The sequence below is a fragment of the Salvia splendens genome, chromosome 2 (assembly GCF_004379255.2).
Source record: "Salvia splendens isolate huo1 chromosome 2, SspV2, whole genome shotgun sequence".
Lineage (NCBI taxonomy): Eukaryota > Viridiplantae > Streptophyta > Magnoliopsida > Lamiales > Lamiaceae > Salvia > Salvia splendens.
This window is the reverse complement of record NC_056033.1, coordinates 36,973,736-36,998,948: the sequence shown is the minus strand read 5'-3', so window position 1 is coordinate 36,998,948 and position 25,213 is coordinate 36,973,736. Positions and strand designations below refer to the sequence as shown.

At 37.3% G+C, this 25,213-nt stretch overlaps 2 protein-coding genes across 6 annotated transcripts; both read left to right on the top strand.

The window, feature by feature from the left end:
- The first annotated feature begins 11,641 nt into the window (after window positions 1-11,641).
- Window positions 11,642-14,126, top strand: LOC121769235 (DEAD-box ATP-dependent RNA helicase 8-like). 5 transcript variants are annotated; one of them, XM_042165985.1, is made up of 6 exons: window positions 11,642-12,137; window positions 12,248-12,428; window positions 13,200-13,288; window positions 13,373-13,446; window positions 13,616-13,661; window positions 13,788-14,126. In XM_042165985.1, the coding sequence occupies exons 1-6, from the start codon at window positions 11,943-11,945 to the stop codon at window positions 13,827-13,829; spliced, it is 627 nt and encodes a 208-aa protein (XP_042021919.1). In that variant the 5' UTR covers window positions 11,642-11,942; the 3' UTR covers window positions 13,830-14,126. The 5 variants fall into 5 exon arrangements, 3 of the variants coding, with proteins under 3 accessions (XP_042021919.1, XP_042021928.1, XP_042021911.1); XM_042165994.1 differs by having other exon boundaries at window positions 11,643-12,137; window positions 13,794-14,126; XR_006043523.1 differs by having other exon boundaries at window positions 11,647-12,137; window positions 13,540-13,661; window positions 13,794-14,126.
- Window positions 14,127-17,648: 3,522 nt separating this feature from the next.
- Window positions 17,649-23,970, top strand: LOC121792557 (3-isopropylmalate dehydratase large subunit, chloroplastic-like). The gene is made up of 15 exons (XM_042190549.1): window positions 17,649-17,846; window positions 17,968-18,111; window positions 18,212-18,382; window positions 19,009-19,161; window positions 19,262-19,330; window positions 19,470-19,586; window positions 19,836-19,910; window positions 19,995-20,072; window positions 20,181-20,276; window positions 20,504-20,553; window positions 20,891-20,945; window positions 22,263-22,394; window positions 22,725-22,772; window positions 22,868-23,026; window positions 23,564-23,970. Exons 1-15 carry the CDS (start codon window positions 17,799-17,801, stop codon window positions 23,699-23,701), a joined length of 1,533 nt encoding a protein of 510 aa, XP_042046483.1. The 5' UTR covers window positions 17,649-17,798; the 3' UTR covers window positions 23,702-23,970.
- Window positions 23,971-25,213: the final 1,243 nt, after the last annotated feature.

Genomic DNA, 25,213 nt, shown 5'->3' with positions numbered 1-25,213 from the left:
AGTTGATGTTCAAATATGTTTTGAGTTTTGAGTCAAAACTTATACTTCAAAGTTGAAAGTGAGATGTCGAATTTTTTGAGAAAAGTGTGAGTTTTGAAGAAAATGTTCGTTTTGAGAGTAGATGAGAAATGTGAAAGCGTGGTGTTTTGGGAAGCGAAATGTTGTGTATTATACTTGTTATTTGAAGTATGAATAACTTTAAATGTGATATTTGTTGATCTATGAGGTGGTGAAATGTGTGGTGAACTTAGAGTGCCTAAGACTAAGTAGATGGAACGTGCACGAACCATAGTTGTAAGTTGACAATTAATCTATCACTTTCCCGAGTGACGAAAACGAAATTGCTCCCAACACGAATTGAACCTTAGACCTCCACGAACGAGAATCTGAAAGTTTGGGGTGAACCCCTAATTTGTCAAGTCACGATAAGGCAAGGAGATCGAGAGTCCGATGGAGGCCGGTGGACCATGAAACTTTTTCTTGGAACGGCGCGAAACGTTGGAGCAAGCTTGATGTGTGAACTATTTTACTATTTCCTACGTATTCCCTGAACGACAATAACAAAAAGAATACGATGGAGATTTCAAGAAGTGGAAGATAGCAAAGACGAAACGAAGTTCAAACGCAAAAGAGCGTGCAAGACAAGGAGGGATGATGGGAAGTGCGCGATTTAATTTAATATAGTCTAATCTCGCGTAACTTTACTAAAAGTAGCGACATGATGGAGACGACCTTTATAGCAGGCAGAGAAGCATACGGATGATTAAAATGTTTTAAGAGAATGATTGTTATAATACGCAATAATATTATGAAGATATGGCTTTTGACTTACTACAATTATTTTGTTGCAATGACGTGATGAATATCAACTTGGAATCCACAGTTTCTTAGAACGATGTTACCATGTTCGGCCTCAGAAAGACTAGGGAGGGAGTGTGGCTTTCATAGCTAGAATGAATGATTTGAATCAACGGTACTTACTTGGATTCTAAGATTTTTTTTTTTGAACCTTTCAATTAACGGTGAGCCCTTGTCTATTTAAGACCTTGTCTGACTCACAATTCGCAAGTAATGTCCATTATTTTCTTTTCCTATATCGAGTCATGACTCACTTTCAGTTCTTGAAAATTGGTGCTTGCCTTTGTAACTTTGGACATCTTGATTAGTAGTCTTCTTTGATTCATCTTTCGAAAGGATAATATTTTGACCTTATGAGCTTCCGTCATTGAACTTCATTCCTAAAGTTGTTTGCAGTTATAACCTTCAGTATTATCACATCTCCATACATGTTTCTTCAAAGGATGGAATATACTTCTTGGAACTTTTGTACACCTTTTTATTTCGTAACTATGCATGCGGCAAGTTCTTCCTTTCAGAAGTGAAATTCTTTTTAGCTCAATTTCACTTCATATATTGTTTCATGCTCATTGATTTTTTCTTTCTGCAACACCAAGTTAAGGCTATCGTGTTCTCTTTTTCCTTAACATGTTTGATCTAGCTGATTTTCCTAAAAAGTTCACTTCATGTTGGTTGCAAACCTGTGAATCCATTGATGTGATTTCATTATTCAATAACCGGATGTTGTCGAACCATGATCAGTGCTACTTTATGACATTGGTCTATGCTTCTAAATCCTCCCACAATTGACCATCTCATGTCATGACATGTTTGAACCATCATTCATTGATGCCGAAATTTTGCAAATTTGATTTGACAATTTAAATATCTTATTTGACAGCCTACTATGAAACTTGAGACTTAATTCAGTTTCATCCTATTTTCAAGACCTATCTCATATTCTTTCGAGCTCGCATCAGAAGTAAAGTCTCAAGCTTTATGAGTTTATCTGAAACCTTAATTCCCAGAATGAAAATTATAAGTTCAATGGAACTTAGACCCTGCTTTATTTCTCTTCAAACCAATTTTTGTAAGTTGGTGATGGGATCTAAAAGAGTCGAGCTAGAAATGTTGTTCTTGTTTTCTTGATTAATTCTGCAGCCTTTCTGATTAAGACACTTTCAGCAGTGTTGCTACAATTTTGAAATCAGTTAATATCCAAGTAAGACTGCTTGATCAATTTTTGAGTTCTTGTTACTGGACATGGAGGAAAGGGTGAGGTTGAGCTTTTCGAATGCACACGGGGAATAAGTTTCTATAATCAGACATGCGTAAAAGTGATACACTAACTAGAGGCATCGATATAACCAAGAACACGAGGTGTTAAATTTTCAGCTTTTACGTATCGCTTATAGCGAGCTGCTAAGGGATCGAACATTATGCTATACATCTAGATATTAGATCTTGGGAAACAAAATGTGGTGAAAATGCTTTTACGACCAATAACCTTTTAGTACTATACGGAATATCGATATAAGTGGTTGATTGATACAAGATTTACGAATGAGAGACGGAGTGTTTACGAACAGTGGTATACAATAACATTATAGAGAAGATTTTAATAACTACCGTAAGAGAAAGGAAATGGAGCCTTACGATCGAGAGCAATAGAGCTCGTACTCATACTTTGAATTATGAAAAAAAAATCGAGGCTATCATAGATTGGATTGTGCAAGAGCTGAGAAATAAATTCGTAGAAACCGTGAAAGTGATGTATGTGGAAACATCGTGAATACTTGGAAGTCGTTTGAGAATTGGATGACAAAAGGAATTTAGGGGATGATACTTTTTCAGCTATAGTTATTAATTATTAAGCGATATGAGGAAGCTGCTTGGAAATTGGATTACAAGTTCATGGAGAAATTTTTTTATTCGAAGGATGTAAGCAAATTTCGGGATGAAATTTTTGTTAAGATGGGTAGATTGTAATACCCCGACTTTTTCTACCTTTTTAGTTGTCCTTGAAAGGCACGTCGTTTGTGCATCTGAAAATTTTTGGCCTTTATTTCTTTTATCGAGAGATGAATTTTAAAATTTTGGGCCAAAACCAATTCTTTATTTCTCTGCAGCCCAATTTTTTTTATTTGAAATCATGCAAATCTTATTTCTCTCACTCTGTTCGGTTTCATCAACATCTCCACTTCCTTAAAGATCTCCAACAAATAAATCCAATCTTCACATATACGCATATCCGTAGTGATATATCCTCCCCAAAGTATTTGTTTTTCATATTAATGTTTTCCACAAATCCTCTCACCTGTCAATCCAAAATTATGAAGATCACCGAGAATAGTAGGATGTGGAAAAAGAGAGGGATTTGGGAGAAGAAGAAGTTTTCGATGGAACTGTTGTTCACAAAATTTCGCAGAGCAGCAGTAGTTGGCGATGGCGACAGGGGAGAAATCGGCGTGAGGGAGTGAGCTCTGGAAAGGGCGATGTGATGCAGCGGCGCAGGAGAAGAGCAGGCATGCGGCAACGGCGGAGCGAAGCTGATCGGGATGGCCACGACATTACTCGGTGAATCTCGAACAACAGCAGTGACGACGTCAACTGCACCGTGGCAGCAGCAAGGCTGCAATCTGACTGAGGGAAAAAGTAAGGAGCGCGGGCTGCTGGCGATGAAGACAGAGCAGCGACGAAGCTGTCGGCATACAGTTACAACAGCGGTGTGAGGAAGGCAGCGAAGGAGATGGAAGCGGCGACGGCTAGGGGTGGGTCGGTACGGTATTCCGTACCGACCGTGCCATACCGCATACCGTATCGAAAAGTACGGTATGACAAAATTCAATACCGATACCGTACCGAATTTTCGGTATACCGAAATTCCGGTATACCGGAAATTCGGTATGATATTTTTTGATACAGTTACCATACCGTTATTACGGTATACCGAAAAATAATTGGTTTCTTGATTTGTTCATTTACTAATTGGTTTCTCGATTGTTCATTATTTTTTGCTATCGGTAATTCGTCCATCACTCTATTCAATTTTATATTTTGGTTAGCATGTTATCAAGTATCATATTATATTTGTTGTTGCCAATGATGTTGATCTTTAAGTATCTTTTAATATATATTTATGGATTATTTTGATTACATATATTCAGAATTTTATCCCATAATCGTGGTTAATGATAATATGAAGGTACTTATTGATTATTTTTGGCTGTTTAGACCAATAGTAGTAATAATTGGTCTTATAAATAAAATCTCCAAATAGATTTACAAGTGTAATGAAATAAAGATTCAATTTTTCCCCCTAGACTTTAATTTCAATCTATCATTATAAACATGCATACAAATTCTCAAAAATATTAACAAGGCACGGTCTTCCTTTGATTTGAATAAATTTTTAAAATACTAGCAAATAATATTTTTTTAATGTGAAAATACTAAAATTCAACATATATCAAAATTTGGCTCATTTGTTGGTTATGATGAGTATATTTTAAAGTTAAGGGTTTAGGATTTAGGTTTCAAAGTTTGGGTTTTTAGTGTATAGGGTCGCTATATTGCAATGAAATGAATCTCGACTAGAAAGTGTCTCACCAGTGCAATATTAAATTATTGCAATGTAAACTTGCTCCTACAGTTATAACTCAATGGTTAATTCATATTTTCACATATTTAAAATGCTTTTTAATTTTAAGTCTGATATTTAAATGTCAAGACAGTTTATTAAAATGTCAACACAAATATGTGTTGAAATTTTAATGTGATCGTATTGACATTTTTAAGAAAATGTAGCATTTAAACACACTCTTGTGTCTATGTGGGGTTAATGTGATTGAAAAAGTATAATCCAAAGTAAGAGGATGTCGAATATTCTTTTGTTTATCATTTCACAACTTTTATTTCGCAAAATGAAATAAATATGAAGAAATTAAAATGACCCGTGCATCGCACGGGCGTGACACTAGTTAGTAATTTAAATTGGACATTTATTTCTCTTTAAGAATTAAGAATTACTGATCAGTATCCTATTTATTCATCCTTCAATTTAAGTAGTATATAAAATAAGATAACATACAATGAATTAAACACTAATTAAACGATTAGATTCATTTTCAGCTGCACGTATTTTTAATTGACATTTTATGAAGTGGGACGAAGAATAAAACAAAATTTTTAATTACTTTGTATATTTGGAATATGACATTACACAAAGAATCATATACTAAATGGTGTGAGTTAATACAAATTCTTTCAAATGTGCTCTGTTGAAACATATTCCCGATATCGTATTTCCAATCTTCTTTCGGTGTTATGTGTTATTGTGTTTATTATAATTAATAGGATGAGTTGATAAAAAAATAATTCAGGTTAATTTTGAATTTGTTTGAATAAATTATCATTTGAATGTTTAATTTTATTGTATTAATTGATGTATTAATTTTTTTTAATATAATATATATATAAATGTAATATATATATTACAACATATTTAATATTAATATATATATATATATATAATAATCTATCGGTATACCACGGTATACTGGTATACAGTGGATTCGGTATATACCGAAGTTTCGGTATACCGTGGTATACCGGTATACCGTGGATTCGGTATACCGCGGTATAGAAAAATTGATACTGTTACCGTACCGAAACACTGCGGTACGGTATCATACCGTACCGGAAACTGCGGTATACCGAAAAATCGATATTTTTGGTATTTTTCCGGTACGGTAAGTCCGGTATTACGGTATTTCGGTATAATTTCCCACCCCTAGCGACGGCGCTGCAATTTGGAGCATGAGGCAGCGACAGACTTTCGAGCAAGACGGTGTCGAGAGCAAGGAAGGAGACGACGGCGTGTGAGCGACAGCGCTGCAGGCAAACTTGAGAGTAGCAGCGAGATCAATGGAGAAAGAAGAGGGTGAAATGGGTCTGCTTGGTGGCAGAAGATTTAGAGAAACAGAGAGATGGGTGTTGTTTCTGGAGAAGAAGATGAATGTAAGATTGAGGGAGAAAGTGAAATATGTGATGTGAATTTAGGAAGGAGTAAGAGAGTTGAAGGCGTTGCGAGTGAAGCAGAGATATGCGTTCCGTGATCAGATGAGGTTCAGGGGACCAATATTACAGGCTTTTTTTTTCCAGTTGATTTCACTTTAAGAGAGATGGGAGATAGAGACGTTGCTGTACACATTTTTTTTGTAGAAGAAGAAGAATGATGTTAGGAGTGGAATTGGAGTTCAATGTGATTTCGGAATTTGGGGAATACACTGATTTTTGGGTTAGTAAATCCAATGGGAAATTGCTTATCTTGGCAGAGGGTTTTGATAAAGGATTTGGAATGGAGTAGTTAATATTTAGGCTTTTGATAATCAAAAAGGAGAAAATAGTTTTGGGAGTGTTGGGTCGATGGAGTTGGGAACGCGATGGTCGGCCACGAAAATAAATGAAAGAGAAGAGAAACATGGACTCGAGGAGTGATTTCTCTGCGGACAAAATCCAAGTCGAAATAAGGAATTCAAATTCAGAAAATTAAACGAATGAGGTGGGCTTTCTTTTTAAATAAGGACTATGTCCTAAGTATACTTATTTTTGTGAAATATGTTTGTCATGCCATATTTTTTTTGTGTTGCTATGGGACCTATCTGAAGTGGCTTTCGCCATGTATGGTTAATCGAATTCGGGTCTGACTAGGGAGTGAGTCCCTACTCAGGCTAGTGTACACCCCGTAGATCGTGCGCTATCTCTTTGAGTTGGCCGGTCTAGTGGCTTGGAATGTGGCCACATTCCTTGTCATGTATGTTCAGATATGGTATGGTGATGTTGATGATGATGTTGTTGGTGAGATGTTTTAGTGACTCGGGCCCTTTCAAAGTTAAAACCCCGAGGTCACTCGTTAATGGCATGATAAATAATTTTTATAAAATGTTTTCGGCATGAGTCCACTGAGTGCATCAAGTACTCAGCCCTGTATGTGTTTTCTCTATGTGCAGATTGAGCTGTGACGAGCGCGGTGGGTGTTGAGCATAAAAGTGAATAATGTCTATCAAATGTCTAGAATATGTTGTGTCTTCATACATAGCATTATTCTACTCTCGAAATGCTTCCGCTAAATATTGTTTCTTTTGAGTTCGTGTATTATTGAGATATTTTCATTTGGAGTTGTTGATTGTTGAAATGATACTCTGATTTTATTCGAGCTATTCTCATTTGTTTTGAGCTATGGTCGAGTTGTGTTGTTTTCCCCTTTCTTCCCCACTTCTTTAATCTTCCCCTAGTCGCGATCAACCGTATTTTCTATCCTTAGAAAATGTGGGCGTGACAGTGCGTGAGTGTGTATCTGGAGCAGCTCTCTTGAGCACGCCTTGTGCTCGAACAATTCCCGGCCTTTACTCTATCAGCCAGATACCAGACTTCTCCTTTCTTGCCTCAGATTTGCCCTCCTCGGGCAATTAACAGCCATGACGTTAAGCAAGTCCAAACAATGTTGAAACTTGCTCTGCTGGACCGGCTTGATGAACATATCAGCAGGATTAATAGTAGTACCTACTTTCTTCACCTCAATTCTCTTCTCATTCTTCAGAAAATGATACCTCACATCAATATGCTTGTTCCTTTCATGATGGACCTGATCCTTGGCTAAAAAGATAGCACTCTGACTATCGCAGAACACAACAACTTGCTCTTGATGTAGACCAAGATCACCAATTAGCCCTTTCAGCCATATTCCCTCTTTAACAGCTTCTGTCAATGCCATATACTCTGCTTCAGTAGTAGACAAAGTAACTGCAGCCTGCAAAGTTGCCTTCCAACTAACAACGGAACCACCAAGAGTGAAAACATAGTCAGTCATAGATCTTCTACCGTCAACATCTCCAGCATAATCAGAATCAGAATAGACAATCACAGAACAGTGAGTATCACCTCCATAAACGAGACCAACATCTAACGTACCTCTCAAGTAACGAAAGATCCTCTTTACAGCTTGCCAGTGCTCCTTTCCAGGCTGCCCCATGAACCTGCTGACAACACTAACAACATGTGCTATGTCTGGTTTAGTGCAGACCATACCATACATCCGACTCCCTACTGCATTAGAGTATGGAACTCGAGACATGTACTCCTCCTCAGCTTCAGATTTTGGTGCATGATCAGATGACAGATGAATGTTTATGGCACTTGAAGTATCAATAGCCTTTGACGTAGACATGCCAAATCTTGACAAAATCTTCTCAATGTAGTTCTTTTGTGACAAAGAAAGCTTCTTCTTTTCTCTATCCCTCGAAATCTCCATGCCCAGGATTTCTTTGCAGCACCCAAATCCTTCATATCAAATTCAGCACTCAGATGAGCTTTCAACTTCTGAATTTCAGGCTTCGACTTTGCAGCTATAAGCATATCATCTACATACAGAACGAGATAGATCACAGAACCATCATCAGCTTTGTTGTGATACACACAACAATCATACGGACTCCTGCTGTATCCCAGCTGGACCATGTAGCTGTCAAATCTCTTATACCATTGCCTTGGAGATTGCTTTAGTCCATACAAGGACTTCTTCAGCTTGCAAACATAATCCTCATTTCCAGGAACCACGAATCCCTCTGGCTGAGTCATGTAGATATCTTCCTCAAGCAATCCGTGTAGGAAAGCTGTCTTAACGTCTAGTTGCTCAAGCTCCAGATCATAATATGCAACCATCGCTAGTAACACTCTGATGTAAGTGTGTCTGACCACTGGCGAGAAAATCTCATTGTAGTCAACCCCCTCCTTCTGCGTGAACCCTCTTGCAACTAGCTGAGCTTTGTATCTAACACTCTCATCTGCTGTGGTCCCTTCCTTCTTCTTAAAGATCCATTTGCAAGTAATAATCTTTCTCCCCTTAGGCCGTTTGACCAGCTCCCAAGTCAGATTTTTCCACAAAGATTCCATCTCCTCTCCCATTGCAGCGAGCCATTTAGCACGCTCACTGCCCGAAACAACTTCCTTGTAGGTGGATGGTTCTGCAGTGGATGGTCCATCCTCCACCTCACTAGCAACCTGTAGTGCATATGCCATCATGTCCTCAAAGCCATATTTCAACGGAGGCTTCACACTTGTCCTCCTAGCTCTGTCAATAGCAATGCTTCTTTGACGAGCTTCTGGATGAATATTAGAACTAGTAGTTTCAGCAGTAGTGTGTTGATCTTCTTGCAGCTCCACTTGTTTATCAACACTACCAGAATCCTCTACACCGACAGTCTTCTCAACAGAGCTGGGCATAGATTTCTCATCAAACACCACATTCCGACTGTGAATAACTTTATTCTCTGATGGTGACCAAATTCTATACCCCTTAACTCCTTCTGCATAACCAACAAATACTTCCTTCTTAGCTCTTGGTTCCAATTTACCTTCGCTCACATGATAGTAAACAGTACTCCAAAAAACTCTTAGCAACGAGTAATCTGCAGGTGTATCAGACCATACCTCATAAGGTGTCTTGCAATCAATGCCAGTGTGAGGTCCACGGTTGATCAGGTAACACGCCGTGTTTACTGCTTCTGCCCAAAACTTCCTAGTCAAACCAGCTTGGAAAAGAATGCATCTCGCTCTTTCCAGCAGTGTCTGATTCATGCGTTCTGCCACACCATCCTGCTGCGGTGTATGTCTAATAGTATGGTGGCGAACAATCCCCTCGTTCTTGCCAAACTCATTGAACTCAGACGAACAGAACTCCAGACCATTATCAGTTCTCAATCGCTTGATCTTCTTCTCTGTCTGTTTTTCCACTAAGGTCTTCCACTGTTTGAACTTCTCGAAGGCATCACCTTTATGCTTCATCATAATCACCCAAGTCATCCTCGAGTAGTCATCAATCATCGACACAAATTACCTGTGACCTCCAATAGATTCAGTACGTGATGGACCCCAACAATCCATATGAATGTATTCTAGAGTCCCCTTGGTCCGATGAACAACCTTCTTTGGGAATTTGTTGCGATGAAGCTTCCCAAAAACACAGTGTTCGCAGAAATCCAGATTCTTCACTTTATGCCCAGAGAGAAAATCACGCTTTGACAGAATTTGCATCCCTCATTCTCCCATATGACCTAGCCTCATATGCCATAGCTTTGTCATATTCTCGGTTGGAATCTCAGATGATGCAGTATCAGCAGAGCCTGTCACGATGGAACCTTTCAGAACATACAAGGTACCACGTTTCAAGGCTGTCAGAACCACCTTCGAACCTGTCATAATATGCATTACTTCACCTTCACCTTTGAAGCTGAGTCCCTTACTGTCGAAGGTACTCAGAGATATCAAATTATTCGTCATATGTGGAACATGCCTGACATCGTTCAAGGTGCAGAACACCCCATCATGCGTTCTTATCATGATAGAGCCAATGCCAATCACCTTGCAGACAACACTGTTGGCCATGGTAATATTGCCTCTATCTATCCGCTCGTAAGTGGCGAAATACTCCCTGTGTGGACATAGATGGTACGATGCTCCTGAGTCAAGAATCCACACATCATTACAGTGTGGTGTTCATCTGCAACCAACGCCACACTATCTTCAGAGTTTGTGTCATCAGCTTCAGCCATAGTTGCTGAACCGTTGGCATCCTTTTTCTTCGGGCATTCATTCTTCCAATGCCCTGGTTCTTTACAATATCTGCAGATGTCGCCACCTTTGAAACCTTTTGAGTTTGACTTCTTCTTTCCAAATTTCTTCTGCCCTGTAGCAGATAATCCCGACGCCTGAATTTTTGTGGCTGAACTAGTTGTCCGTTGCCGATCTTCTCTGATGTGGAGAACAGATCGAACATCTTCCAGAGACAGAGTTTCTTTCCCAGTCATAAAAGACTCAACGAAATTCTCGTACGACTCAGGCAAAGAAACTAGCAGAATTAAAGCAACATCCTCATCTTCTACTTTAACATCAACATTACGCAAATCCAGCAAAATTTTGTTCAAAATTTTCAGATTATCCTGAAGGGGCATACCTTCCTGCATGCGTAATCGGAACAGACGTTGCTTCAGAAGCAACTTATTGGTTAGAGACTTCGTCATTTATAAACTCTCCAACTTCGTCCAGAGGGCAGCCGCAGTTTCCTGATTAGCGACTTCGATGATAACATCGTCAGACAGGCACAACATGATTGTCGAGTGAGCCTTTTCACCTAGGGTTACCCACTCGTCATCCTTCTCGTCTGCCTTTTTCGCTTTTCCCTTTTCCGTTAGCGGCTCCCACAATCCCTGCTGCTTCAACAGAGATCGCATCTTGATTGATTAACACACAAACTCTTAACAGATGCGGAAATCTAAACCCTAGTCCGAAAACCAGGCTCTGATACCAGTTTGTTGTGACAAAATAGGGCAATTGTGTAATCGACAAACGAAAGAACTTAAAGCTGACACAGATTTACGTGGTTCGCCAATTGGCTACATTCACGGGCAGGAACGGAGAACAAATTTTATTCAAAGTATTTTCAGATTATGGTTACAGAGATTGGATCTCAGATCATATGTGCCCTACTCCCATATAAATAGACACATATGAGATTCTATCCTAATTCGGAACCATAATCCTAACCCAATTAGGAAACACATTCAAGGCATACTAACCTTTCATGACTACTTATTTTGACTCCTTTTCTTTTCTTGTATCACTCCATTCTTTTAACCTTGATGGGATTAGAAATTGGGTATGTGGTTGGTAGCTCTCGCCAAAGGCTTTATTGAGCATTTGTGATGTGCTAAACTCAGAGTGTCTAGATGATTCCAGATATGAAAATCTTGGATAAGGTTGCCGAGACATGAAAAACAGTTAACATCAGAATAAACTGTCCATTAGTGGAGGAAGTACTTTTTATCTGACTTTGCTGGTTGCTAGTATTTGCTTTTAGCATAATCATCACTCATCAGAACATCATTTTCTTGTACATTTCTGATTTTTCTGTTTCTCATACCCCATTTAAGCTGTCAGAAAAATGTGACTGTTTGCTAAAAAGTTACCCTTATTCTGTTGATTTCTTTCTGGCCGATAAGCTTCTGTCCCCAGAATTCCAACCTTCTATCAAGCAGTTGATTCGCTTTATGCCCACAAGCCGTCAGATTCTTATGTTCTCAGCTACATTTCCTGTTACAGTAAAAGATTTCAAAGAACGATACCTGAGAAAACCCTATATCATCAACCTTATGGATGAGCTTACCCTCAAGGGTATAACCCAGTTTTATGTTTTTGTTGAAGAAAGACAGAAAGTTCACTGCCTCAACACCCTTTTTTCAAAGGTTAATTAATTAGAACCAACTATCTGGCTGTTCTATTATTGTCTGGGACTCGGGGGATGACTTCACCAGATTTGATGATTTTTTTGATATATCTGTTTTATTTGGCGCAGCTTCAAATAAACCAGTCTATTATTTTCTGCAATTCTGTGAATCGGGTGGAACTTCTTGCAAAGAAAATCACAGAACTTGGCTACTCTTGCTTCTACATTCACGCTAAGATGCTTCAGGATCACCGCAACAGAGTATTTCATGACTTCCGTAATGGTGCCTGCAGGAATCTTGTCTGCACTGGTATGTACTAGGCAATGGGTGGATACACCATGTTCTAATTGCAACATGCCGACATGTAACAAAAATTGCGATATTTTCTTTTAAGGGCTATCTGAAACTCCGATGTTTTTCTTCTCCCTTGCCCCATTTTAAATTTTTCTGTGAGGTCACCAACAGTGTGGAGAAGTTTGTGAGTTATCGGGTACTTGGTAGTGCTATATATATTGTTCTGATTGTATGAAAATTGGAAAATGATGATCAATAATTTAGAAAGCCACCATAAACTATGTTGTTCTTATTACTTGCATGGTGGATGCCCTTACTCTTATCTGGCTCGGGCATGGTGTGTCTTCCAATCTCTCTCACTCTCTTTCTCTATGCTGTGTTTGCACGCATATAGATAATTAGACATGCATGATTTTTTGCTCCCCTAATGTTCTTTTACCGATTCTCTTGTTCAGAAACCATATTCTCTCCTCACTCTGAACCGTGATTGTGTTCTTTTGGTTGTTATTTTGAGTCCATTTTCAAAGTGTAACATTGGTTGGGTACTGTTACAGGTAAGAATGATGGTATTCTATATGGCCTTACTTTAGGGTCTGCTAACAAATCTCTTTTGGAACCTTGAATTTTGTATGCCTTTATATTGTAGATTGATAGAAATGGCCTACTTTGGGGTCTGGCTTTTAGCCACAATTTTTTATGACAATCTCATACATCATATCTTTATGATCATTTATGCTCTAAACTATCTTATTTGGTATTTTATTTTTTCCTCTTTTTATGTTGCAGATCTGTTTACAAGAGGGATAGATATCCAGGCAGTCAATGTTGTAATCAACTTTGATATCCCTAAGAATTCTGAAACGTATTTACACAGGGTATGTGTGAGGTTTTTACTTCCATATAAGGTTTCATGTTAGTGTTTTGCCTGCTTCACTATATTTTATTCATTTTGTGTGAAGGTTGGCCGATCCGGAAGATTTGGACACCTTGGCTTAGCTGTGAATCTCATCACCTATGAGGACCGTTTTAATTTGTATGCACTTCAATCCATATTTTCTATGTAACTGTTTATATAATTCATTGTTAATAGAGATTAATATGTTTTTCAAAATTTACCATCTTTTAGGTATAGGATTGAATAAGAATTAGGAACAGAAATCAAGCAAATCCCACCACAAATTGACCAGGCTGTATACTGTCAGTGATATGCAGGGATTGCTATTCGATCCACGATTTGAAGTTTGTAAGGTTGTCAAGTTTTGGAACTCTTATTTCCTGTATTAGATGTTTTCTTCCCATATCTCATTTTATAAACAGTCAGATTGTTCGTATATCTTGTATCTTTTCATGCTCTACTCTCTAACACCTTTTCAGTTGCAGGAAAGTTGCTACCCGTGGAAGAGGGGAGATGATTGAAGGTTGGGGTTCAGATGCAATCATGGTCTTGGTTGGTAATGAGAAGCTTTATATATGATGCTCGACTTTCCAACATATTGGGCATCTGATGCCACTTCAACTTCTAAAGGGATGGTATACCGTACAACCTTCAAGATTATATCTTATTGCTCTAGGTTATGACTCGTCTTATTATCTATATTAACGTTAGACTATGGCCATCATGTGTTTCTGTATGTTCTGTGCGAAAGAGGGTTTTCTTATCCTAGTTTGTACGATTGATCTTGCTTGAAGGAGAAAAAGAGATTGATTCTGTTTTTTGATGCCTCGTAACATTTTTGGTAAACTATGTGATATCCCGGCAGCTGAAGGAGCATTAACGAAAGTTTAAGGGATTATAAGTTAAACAAGGATCGAGATCACACATCACATGAGTCCAATAATGAACAATATTGTCTTTTTTTATGTTCAGTTGAATTAGTTTTCACATTAAATATATGATGAGATAATTTATCAAAAAATCAAAGTGGGAAACAAAAGAATTGGGCGAGGCTAATGGTTGGCCTTGAGCATCTTTTGCGTTGCAACGCTAGCTCTCTTCTTTTCAGTCTTCTTGTGGAGATGTGCTTCCTTGTTCTTGGCCTTCTCTTCGTATTCTGCCTTCTTCCTCGCCAACCCATCGTAGCAACCCCACACCAATGGATTTTCACTACAACATCACATGCAACAAATAAGCTAAAGTTGTTTGTTACCCCGACTTTCTTTAGGCGCACCTCAAGGGAGGGGCCTTCTTGCTCTGCTCTCATAAACTCTCTGGTTTGCTCCATTATATGGAGTAAATATTATTTGTGTTTGTTCCTATGTATCTATTCTTTATGCCCGTTATTAAATGTCTATTCTTTTTTCGCTCATCCAGCATTAAATATTTCATTCCACTTGTACTATTTTTAATAAATAGACATCACATTCCATTACCAAAGGTCATCTGCAACGCTGTCTCTTATCTGTCCCTTAACCGTCTCTTAAATTATTATTCATGGGCCCCACTGTACTTTTTTACTCCATCTCTTAACTAAGGGACGGAACCTATACCCTCTATCTCTTATCCGTCTATTAAATTACTATTCATTCAATTTCATTTTTTATTTTTATTTCCAACAAATTCAATTAATAAAAAATATACTTCATTAAATAAAATAAAAATACAACTTAAAATCCTAAAAAAATACATAATTAAATTCATGGCAAAATAAATAAAAAAAGACATAATCTAAAATATTAGAAATTAAAATGCAAATTATTAACCATAAAAATTCCACGGACGGAAGAAAATCTTAGTCAAACCAAATTTATAATAGATGCGTATGAGAAAAAGCAAACGTCATCGATCGCTGTTTGATGAAGTCCACGTCAGGTCATTCAACTCTGTATATTTTGATGCTCTAAATTCATTTTCATTTTTTTTATTTCCAACAAATTCAAATAATAAAACACATTTCATTAAATAAAATAAAATTACAACATTACATTCTTAAAACAGTAAAACAAAACATAATTAAAAATCCTAAAAAATAAAAATACATAATTTAATTTCTACCGACTATGATGTGCGTGTACCGGTTGCCAAAGTATGCCCAAATGTGCTCAATTAGATCATCTTGGAGTTGGGCGTGGGCAGTAGAGTCACGTGTCCTTGCCCGAATAGACAATCGTTCTTGTATAGACGAATGCATTCCACTTCGAGGCGAACTACTTGCGGTTGAGCTTCCGGGGGCTTTAGGATCGAACCAATTTCCCGTCTCGGGTCCTTCGTCTTGGAAAATCATGTTGTGCAAGATTATGCACGTATACATGATGTCGACCATGCTCTCCATGAACCACGTACGAGTCGGGCCTTTGATAATGTTAAAGCGCGCTTGGAGAAACCTGAACGCTCGCTTCACATCCTTCCGAGCAGCCTCCTGCTTCTGCGCAAAAAGAGCATGCTTTGCGTTCACAGGCCTGGTGCACGTCTTCACGAAGGTTGGCCACTTCGGGTAGATGCCGTCGGCAAGATAGTACCCCATTTTATAGCGCCGGTTGTTAGCAGTGAAGTTCATGGTCGACGCTTTATCATCCAAAACTTCGGCGAAGAGGTCGGATTGATGGAGCACGTTTATGTCGTTGTTCGAGTCGGGGACCCCGAAGTACGCATGCCAGATCCATAGCCGGTTGTCGGCAACAGCCTCGAGTATAACGGTGGGTGGGTGCCTTTGTAGCAGCTCGTGTACGACCCCCTCCACGCCACCAGGCAATTCTTCCATTGCCAGTGCATGCAATCGACGTGCCAAGCATCCCGGGGAATCCGTGCACTTCTTCGTGAAGGCAGAGCATAAATTGGCAATCTGTCGTGCTTGGCTTCCGGAGAAATTCGTCTGTGAAGGTTGCCCGGATGCCTTTACAGAATTGGATCAAGCACATTCTCCTAGTGCTTTCTCTAATGTGGAGGTATTCGTCGAACACATCCGTCGTTTGTCCAGTCGCAAGCTGACGGATTGCTGCAGTACATTTCTGCCGCGTCGTGTGGCTGGGACGGCCGACGACGTCAAACCTTTCTTGGAAGAACTCTTCCCGGGCCGCCAATGTATTTGCGATGCGGAGAAATAGCGGTCGCCGCATGCGGAAACGGCGACGGAAGTAGGTATCTCTCCATACCGGGTTATCGCTAAAGTAGTCTCGTACTAACCTTGCGGCAGCTTCCTCCCGGTTACTATGGATGTAAGTCCGGGAGTGTCTTTGGGGCGGTGCGGCTTCCTCCGCCTCCCGGAGTCGATCTTCTTCAAGTGATTCTTCCATTATTCGACGCATTTGCTCAAATGGATCCATTAGATCGATTAACTTTGAGAGAATAATAAAAGAGATGATTTGAGATGAAAATTGGAGTGGAAAGAGAGATGATTAGATGTGTGTTTGTGTGTGAAATGAGGATGAAATATGAGTATTTATAGAGTAAAAAATAATAAAAAATATTACCGTTTTCGAATTTTAATTATAAATTTTTTATTAAATTCAATTTTTTTTAAAAATGATTTATTGTGTCAGCTTGACGAAACTCATTCGCGGGCCGGTGAGTGGGCGTCACGCATCGCCCCGGAGCGCGTCAAGTCGCGCAAGCGCGTGCCGAGACAGCTCGCGCGCTGTCTCGGCGTGACGAGGGTCTCGGCGGGATGGTGACGGGACGGGACTCGAGCCACCCGCGTAACACTTTGCGGGTGGCCTAATACTTATCGTGTTTTACTGTAAAACTAATACTCACTCTGTCCCACTCAAAATGTCAATATTTTTTTAGTGCCATGAGGTTTTAGGAGGAGTTGTTAGGTGAAAAAAATAGAGAGAAATTTTAAGGAGAGAGTAGGGATGAATTTATTTCCAAATATAGAAAGTGAACATCTTGAGTGAGATAAATTATAAAGAAAACGTGAACGTCTCAATTGGGACGAGAGTATATAAAAATTGCGACCACATTTCACTATTTTTTCAGTTCACGTTTATTTGCAAAGTTAATTAATTTTTTAAAATTGTACTGTGATTAATAAAGAAAGTAAAGTTATTATATTTTATAAAAATAATAAAAAATTAATGCATAAATTTAGAAATTTGTTTTGAAAAAATGATTGAAACATTATTAACGTGAAATATAGGTTTTTATTCTAAAAAATTTAGTATTAAAAATAGAGACGTGTATTTTATGGATTCAATAAAACTTGACAAAATATGGAGCAGTAGTCAGCAGTTTATGTGACCGACGATGTACTTGTAATAATTAAAAAGTATATAAACAATTTATAGCTATGAGTATTGCAGCAAATATTCAGATTTTATAGCTTCTCTCTTATTCTCCATCTCCGCCGTTCAATTATAGTCTCTCCAGCACAAGCAGCCGCCACTGAAGAGAAATCCTCATACTTTGTGATTCCTTGAAACCGACTTTCGCTGTTCCGACAGCATAAGATGGCGTCATCTGCTGTAGCTCCGACGTCCTCATTCCTTGTCGACAAGGTTTGTGTGCTTGAAAAAGTAGCATCTTTTCATTTACCTTCTTCCAGTTCATGGGACGTTTAGTTAATCATGAAATTTTCTATAACTTCCCTCATTTTTGTGTTTGTGTTTGTATTTGCAGAAAATTTTGGGATTTTCAGCTTCCTGTGCCCAGCCTTCTTCATTTCCATGTTCCCCGCAGCTTTCCAAAAAAAGGGCTTCCACGAAAATAGTTTCTGTAATGACGCCTCAGCAATCTGAGCGTAAACCATCGGCTACGGGGGCGGTAATTAATTTAGTTTTTTGTTATCATTTTTATATAGATTTCAAAATTAAATGGAGAGGGTTTTGGATTTAGATGGTTTTTGGCAAATATAAAATTGTAGGTTAAGACTGGGATGACCATGACTGAGAAGATACTGGCAAGAGCTTCAGAAAAATCCCAATTGGTTCCCGGTGAGAATGCGTGGGTCAATGTGGATATTTTGATGACACATGATGTTTGTGGCCCTGGTTCCATTGGGATATTCAAAAAGGAATTCGGCGAAAATGCTAAGGTATATTTTAATGAAAAAACAGTATTTTCTTGGTTGCATAATCTTAAGAAGAAACATGTGTGGTTTCTGAGATATTGAAGTTAGTTTCGTTGAGGTTGTGTATGTGTCCTCATCTTCTTGGTAGTGACTAGTGCCGTGTGGCCATTGATAGAAGCAACAGGGCACCAAATTAATAAGATAATACTGTATAACTTAGCAAGTACAGACCAAAGGCATATATCGTAGATTCTTAGTTAAGTTTCGGATAATTTATCTCTTGAATTTGTATGTGGATCTTAGTTCACCAAAAACTTAATACACTTTATTTTAGAGCTCTAGAAAGGTGAATTCTTGGTGGTACTTCATGCATTAATTTCTTGTATTCTATTTTGCAACTTGAATTTAGGGTCTTGGTGATATTCCACAAATTTGAAAAACATAAATTATATTCTCCTACAAATATTTTTGGATGATTTTTTTGATGTTATTATGTATGCAGTTCTCAAAACAAAAGGAAAAGTTTGGTGTATATTATCTGGCCAAAAGTTAATTTTTGTTGTCTGCTTTTCACACTTTCCTAAACCCATTGTTGTACATTTTGGTGTGCCTATCTCACTTTATTTGTTGTTTGCTATTTGCTATCGTAGGTGTGGGACCGTGAAAAAGTTGTTATCATTCCTGATCATTATATCTTCACAACTGATGAACGAGCAAATCGCAATGTAGACATCTTGAGGGATTTCTGTAATGAGCAAAATATTAAGTACTTCTATGATATTAAAGATCTCGGAAATTTCAAGGTATGACTACTTTGCTAATTGCTGGAACTAGTAATTTACTAACCATCCTATCAAATGTTTTTTGAAAAAAGCAATTGAGTTTGACCAACTGATGTTTTAGGCTAATCCTGATTACAAAGGTGTCTGCCATGTAGCTCTTGCCCAAGAAGGCCATTGCCGACCTGGAGAGGTATATATGTTATTAGAAAAATGTTCTGTATTCGTGATTTAATGTCTCTGGCCTCCTCTAGTAACCAAGTTCTAGATGAGGCTGTATTTAAAAATGATATCAAACCTCTGATAACTTATGAACTATATTATGCTCCTAGGTCCTCTTGGGTACCGACTCTCACACATGTACTGCTGGAGCATTTGGTCAGTTTGCTACTGGAATCGGAAACACCGATGCCGGTTTCGTGTTGGGAACTGGAAAGCTTTTGCTTAAGGTATAATTGCTCAATATCCTGTCCAGTCCCATTTCTTTCTTTTCACTCTGGTCATGCAGATTTAATAATTAACCACTGACAGTTTTATTTGAATTGGAAGACTAAAATTTGACTATATAAGACTAAAATGATAATTCACAATTCTGTTTATTTCTTAATCGGTATGACTGTTTGTGAGACTATCCCTCCATGTCTTATAGATACGATGAACGTATGAATCGGTGAGTATTTCTTGTAAATGCATTTCAGGTGCCCCCAACTTTGAGATTTGTAATGGATGGTGAAATGCCCAACTATCTACTTGCAAAAGATTTAATTCTGCAAGTAAGTACATGAAAGCTTATAATCATTTGGTAAGACAAATATCATAGGCAACATATCGATTCATGTGTGTTGTGTATTTTGGAGATTATTGGTGAAATTTCAGTTGCTGGCGCGACATACAAAGCAATGGAGTTTGTTGGTTCTGCTGTTGAAAGTTTGACCGTAAGCACATCTAACCATTCAGTAAATGCATATAGGTTCTTGAGGATGATGAACTGAATTCACTTTAATTTGTTCTTTGTGTACCTTGAAATTTACTTTTTGCTGAAGATGGAAGAAAGAATGACTCTGTGCAACATGGTAGTTGAAGCTGGTGGAAAGAATGGTGTCATCCCTGCTGATCGTACCACTTACAAGTTCCTTGAGGTTAGTTTTAGGAGATAAATTCTGTGACTGTAGTGTGTGTCTGAATAAAAACACACATGGCTCACAAATTTCACACAACTAACCAATCATTGTGAATATATGTAATAAATATACATGCTGGTTCAAGTTTTCTTGAGTTGATGCCTTTTGAAATCTGCAAGAAACGAGAACATCTATATTACTATTTGTCCTTTTATTAATAGTGACATTACTTTTTGGCTGCCCAGGACAAGACATCTTTGCCATTTGAACCAGTATTTAGCGATGGAGGAGCCAGGTAGCTTCTTGTTACTTTTGCAAGTTTTGAACAGTTTATGATTGTGACACTTCTAGTCTTATTCTTAAATCAAATAATAGCAGAGAGAGATTGTGCTAGGATTCTCTTTGACATATTAATCAGTCTATTTCCCATCCTTATGATATATGGAAACCTCTCTTGTGAAGTAAATTTGGAATTCCCTTTAACACATTGATCAATATATTTCCTGTCAATTTTAATATACTGAAACCTAACTATTATGATCTTTTTAGCATCATGTCATTTCTTTAATATGGTAAACTTGTGCAATTGGGTGCTTATGGTCAAATTTATTTTTCCCTTTTCTTTTAATTAGGTTTCTCAAAGAGTACCGGTTTGATATTTCAAAGCTCGAGCCTTTGGTGGCTAAGGTGAGTAATATAAACCCCATTGTTTGTCTTTGAATCCTCTTAGTAATTATCATTAGTGACTTAAATGTTTGTCATAGACATGCTGTTTCATTAATCTCTTTTGTAAGTGGAAGATTATTGTATGATAACTAACTCTTACTCTTTAGGTGTGTTTTTTAATAGAAAAGGGTGTAAAATTTAGGGTGTGGTTGTTTTTGTTTTGGTTAATGTGCTTTCCCTTTTGATTCTCGGTTAATTACTGTTTACTCCTTGGCCTACTCGTTCAAATGGGCAGAACTTTGTGCCGAATTGCAAAAATGGCAAGACTCAGATGTGACTTGGATATGGCCTGTGCCTACTTTTTTGGGCTATAAATTGTCGTGGAAAACTCAAATCCGACTTGGATATTCTAATTTATTTTGTAAATTATGTGGAAAATGCATTTTTCACTCGAGCATCAACATATCGTCGTTTGATGCCCAATATATATATTTTCCATTTAATTTTACAAAATAAATCAGAACATCCACGCTATGTTTGGGCCTTCCATGTCAGAATTTCCATCCCAGCAAGCCAAGAAATACAGGCATGAATCATAGTTGCCACTCGTGTCCAAAGATCAGACTATTTTTTGCAATATTTTAAAGGTCATGCCATTTTTGCAACTTGGCCCAAAGATCAAGCCATAAAATATTGTTAACCCATAAATTAATGGATAAAATGAAAATATACTCTCTATGTTATAGCTAATGACTTGACATGTCAAGTTCTTGCACAATCTCACCCTACCCCCTTCTCTAGTAAACCGTATTTGGTTTTATTTTCCCATTATATCCATTACACTTATGAATCATGATGATAGCAAAAGGTAAAATTTGTTGAAATGATTCAATCCTTTTTTATTCCTCTGAAGTATTCATTGAAATTAATTACAATCATCAAACTTAAGTTTTATGATTTTATTGAAGTAATATATACTTCAATGATTAGCATTCTTTGCAAGGGTATTTTTTTTACTATTCATTAGGTCAATTGAGTCATGGAAGATGTACACTTTCGGAACACCAATTCGTTAAATCTAAAATGGATCAGCCGACCCGATCGACGAATCTGTTTTAACTCTGCGAATTCGTAGAATTTTAGGTGGAATGAGACACATCTCTAATACTTGCTGATAATTTTGATGTGTAGTTCTGTTTTGGGAGGACCAATTAACCCAAATATTTTGAATGTTTTTGTTTTTTTTGCATTTTTGGTGAAATATAGAGGGAATCCTTGCCTTTTCACCCTAAAATTTATCATCTTTTATACACTGACATAAATTTTTATGGATATCAGCCTCATTCTCCCGACAATCGTGCTTTAGCTCGAGAATGCAAAGATGTGAAAATTGACAGGGTATATATTGGATCTTGTACTGGTGGGAAAACAGAAGATTTCATGGCTGCTGCTAAAGTATTTCTTGCTTCGGTAAGTAGCTAAATCTTGTTTTAGTAATTGGCCTTTTTGTGATCCTGAATTATGTGAATCTTTTTATGTATCTCAAAACCTGACGACCTCACTGCTGTCTAAAACCTTCCTAATTTAGTGTATGCTAGTACTGGAGATACTCTATTTATTTTTGCACTTAAGTATGTGTGAACCTCTTTTACCAGTGAATGTAACAGTTTGTGAAAAGTATCAGTTCAGTCTATTATAAGCTCAATGAAGCATATGTACTCTCTGGACGATTAGAAAATCATAGTTGGGAATTGGGATGCAAAAACTTTCTCGAACTTACATATATTTGGTGATTAACAGGGTAAAAAGGTCAAAGTCCCAACCTTCCTAGTTCCAGCTACGCAGAAGGTATTCTTTCTAAATTACACATGTTTTCTAAACAGGCCAAAGGTAAAACCTCAATTCCAAACATTCAATTTTGTATCTAATTACACATATCGCAGGTTTGGATGGATGTATATAGCCTTCCGGTCCCAGGATCGGGCGGGAGAACTTGCTCACAGATATTTGAGGAAGCTGGATGCGACACTCCTGCAAGCCCCAGTTGTGGTGCTTGTTTGGGAGGACCAAGAGACACATACGCACGCATGAATGAAGCTCAGGTACACACCGTTGTGTTTTATAATATAGATACTACTAGCTTTGCGCAAATAGTAATTCCTTTGGTCTCTAAGGAAGACGGTGATAGAAAGTGCTTTTGCATGTCTGATTGCTAACTCAAGTTTTCATCAAATAATTTTATTAAGTGGGGTAATCATGTTTGTCTCCCTAATTATAAGCATTTATCAGAGCCTGTTCACAACTTATTTTCTTTCTCTTTACAACCCCCAACTCTGTGAAAAGTTTGATGTATGTCCCAATTGAATCTGTTGAGCTAGCTAGCTCAATGTTCTGTTGCTGGAATTGGGTTTTTTGAAAAGAAAAGTTGGGGATGCAAAACATGATTAACAAAAGGTCTTGTTTGGGCTTAATAGGCTTTAATATGTAATTATAGATACTGTTTTCTGAACTGCTTATAGAGATTTATATACACGGAGTAGCATATATCGTCCTTATTTTGTTGCAGAAGACTAGTAAGTTACTCCTATAACATAAGCAGTAGTAATATAACTAAATATTGCAATCTTGGTAAAATGCAGGTGTGTGTTTCAACCACAAACAGGAATTTCCCTGGTCGGATGGGCCATAAAGAGGGACAGATTTATCTAGCTTCTCCATACACGGCTGCTGCATCTGCGTTGACTGGTTTCGTCACTGACCCACGAGAGTTTATCTAGAGTATGATTTTCACGAATGAGTAACTTTGTGCACTACTTTTCTGAATGCTGCTTCTGAGTTCTTGACGTTACTGATTCACATATTGTGATGTGTTACAAGTTAGAACTGGTGTTAGATTTGGATTTGGGAATTAGATACTTCAATAAAGATGATTGTTGGACATGCTTTTTATTTTATTTTAATTCACATATTTAATGGAACGTGGGATGTATGTATGATAAGAAATAAAATAAGAAAATAATAGGAAAACCATATTTCGGGGTCCTTACATCTTGCTTTGTTAGATCCTTTGACAATATTTTTATTTTGATTTAATAAGTTTTAACACTTTTATTTTATTTGGTTGGATCTTTATTTAATGGACTTCAAAGTTTGATTTTTATTTATTTATTAGAATTCCTGTATTTGTTTTTCTTAGATTTATTTTTGAACCAATTCAGTTGTAATATCGATTCAAGAATTATTGGGAAAATGAAATTTGATATTGCTCGTTATCAATTTATAAATTTTTTTTTTCAATGATTCGTCTCTCTATATTGTTTTAAAAAGTTTAATTTTCATAAGAAAAGTTAATTAAATTATAAACTTAATCACAAGAACCAAAAAACCGATGAACACTAAGAGAAAAAAGCACGAGACATCTTGTTTTACCTTTTATTTACACTATAATTGTTTTCAGATGATAGAAATGGAAGAAAGTTTATAACATTTTATAATGAATGTAAAATGATGCAATATATAGGATTGTTTGTGAATAATACTAAGTTGCATATCTAATTTCATAATATTAATTTAAATGTAGGATGTTCAGCATAATGCAATTTTTTTCTCAAGTTGCGTGTGTATTTGATTACTAATTACTTTCAAAATTTTGAATGATGATAAGATCATTAATGTTTTTTTCCCCAATATAGATAGAATAATATTTTTGAATGCATTTCCTAAATTTTTTTTGGTATATACATAATCAGGGCTATTTTAAATGAAGAAAATAATCTTTAAGTACAAAGTATAACATATAGTAGGGTTTGATCCAAATGGATGTACTAGTATATTTTCTTCAACAACAAGTATATTTCAAAATATTTCTGGCAGATGAGCATAATGGTGGTGGCGGGGAGGAGAGCATGGCTGGGAGGAGAGCATGGCGGTGGCGGTTTCTTGTTGCGAAGTGGCTATGGGGGGAGGAGGAGTATGGCGGTGGTTGTTGAGCGACTCAATATTCAACATCCCATAATCCTCAAAATCTTCATTATTCTCAACCAAATTTTAATCTAGCAATGATAAATCATTATCCAAATCAGAGCAAAGAGCAAAAAATAGGGTAGCCACATGAGCACCAAGAGAATGAAAACATGAGACATTTTTTTCATCTTAAATAGTACTATAATATATAATTGTTTTGACACGAGGGATATTGAAAAGGGTTTATAACATTTTTATGATGAATGTAAATGATGCATGATGTTTAGGTTTGTGGGTCAATATTTCATTATGTTAATTAATAAGAA

Bases quoted from the DNA above. Each gene is read 5' to 3' on its own strand.
- LOC121769235 (XM_042165977.1), top strand. From the start codon at position 11,943: ATGCCCACAAGCCGTCAGATTCTTATGTTCTCAGCTACATTTCCTGTT. The intron at 12,429-13,199 runs GTATGTACTAGG...TTTATGTTGCAG, and splicing joins CAGGAATCTTGTCTGCACTG to ATCTGTTTACAAGAGGGATA. The intron at 13,447-13,787 runs GTATGCACTTCA...ACACCTTTTCAG, and splicing joins TATGAGGACCGTTTTAATTT to TTGCAGGAAAGTTGCTACCC.
- LOC121792557 (XM_042190549.1), top strand. From the start codon at position 17,799: ATGGCGTCATCTGCTGTAGCTCCGACGTCCTCATTCCTTGTCGACAAG. The intron at 19,911-19,994 runs GTAAGTACATGA...TGTATTTTGGAG, and splicing joins CAAAAGATTTAATTCTGCAA to ATTATTGGTGAAATTTCAGT. The intron at 20,277-20,503 runs GTTAGTTTTAGG...TTGGCTGCCCAG, and splicing joins CCACTTACAAGTTCCTTGAG to GACAAGACATCTTTGCCATT.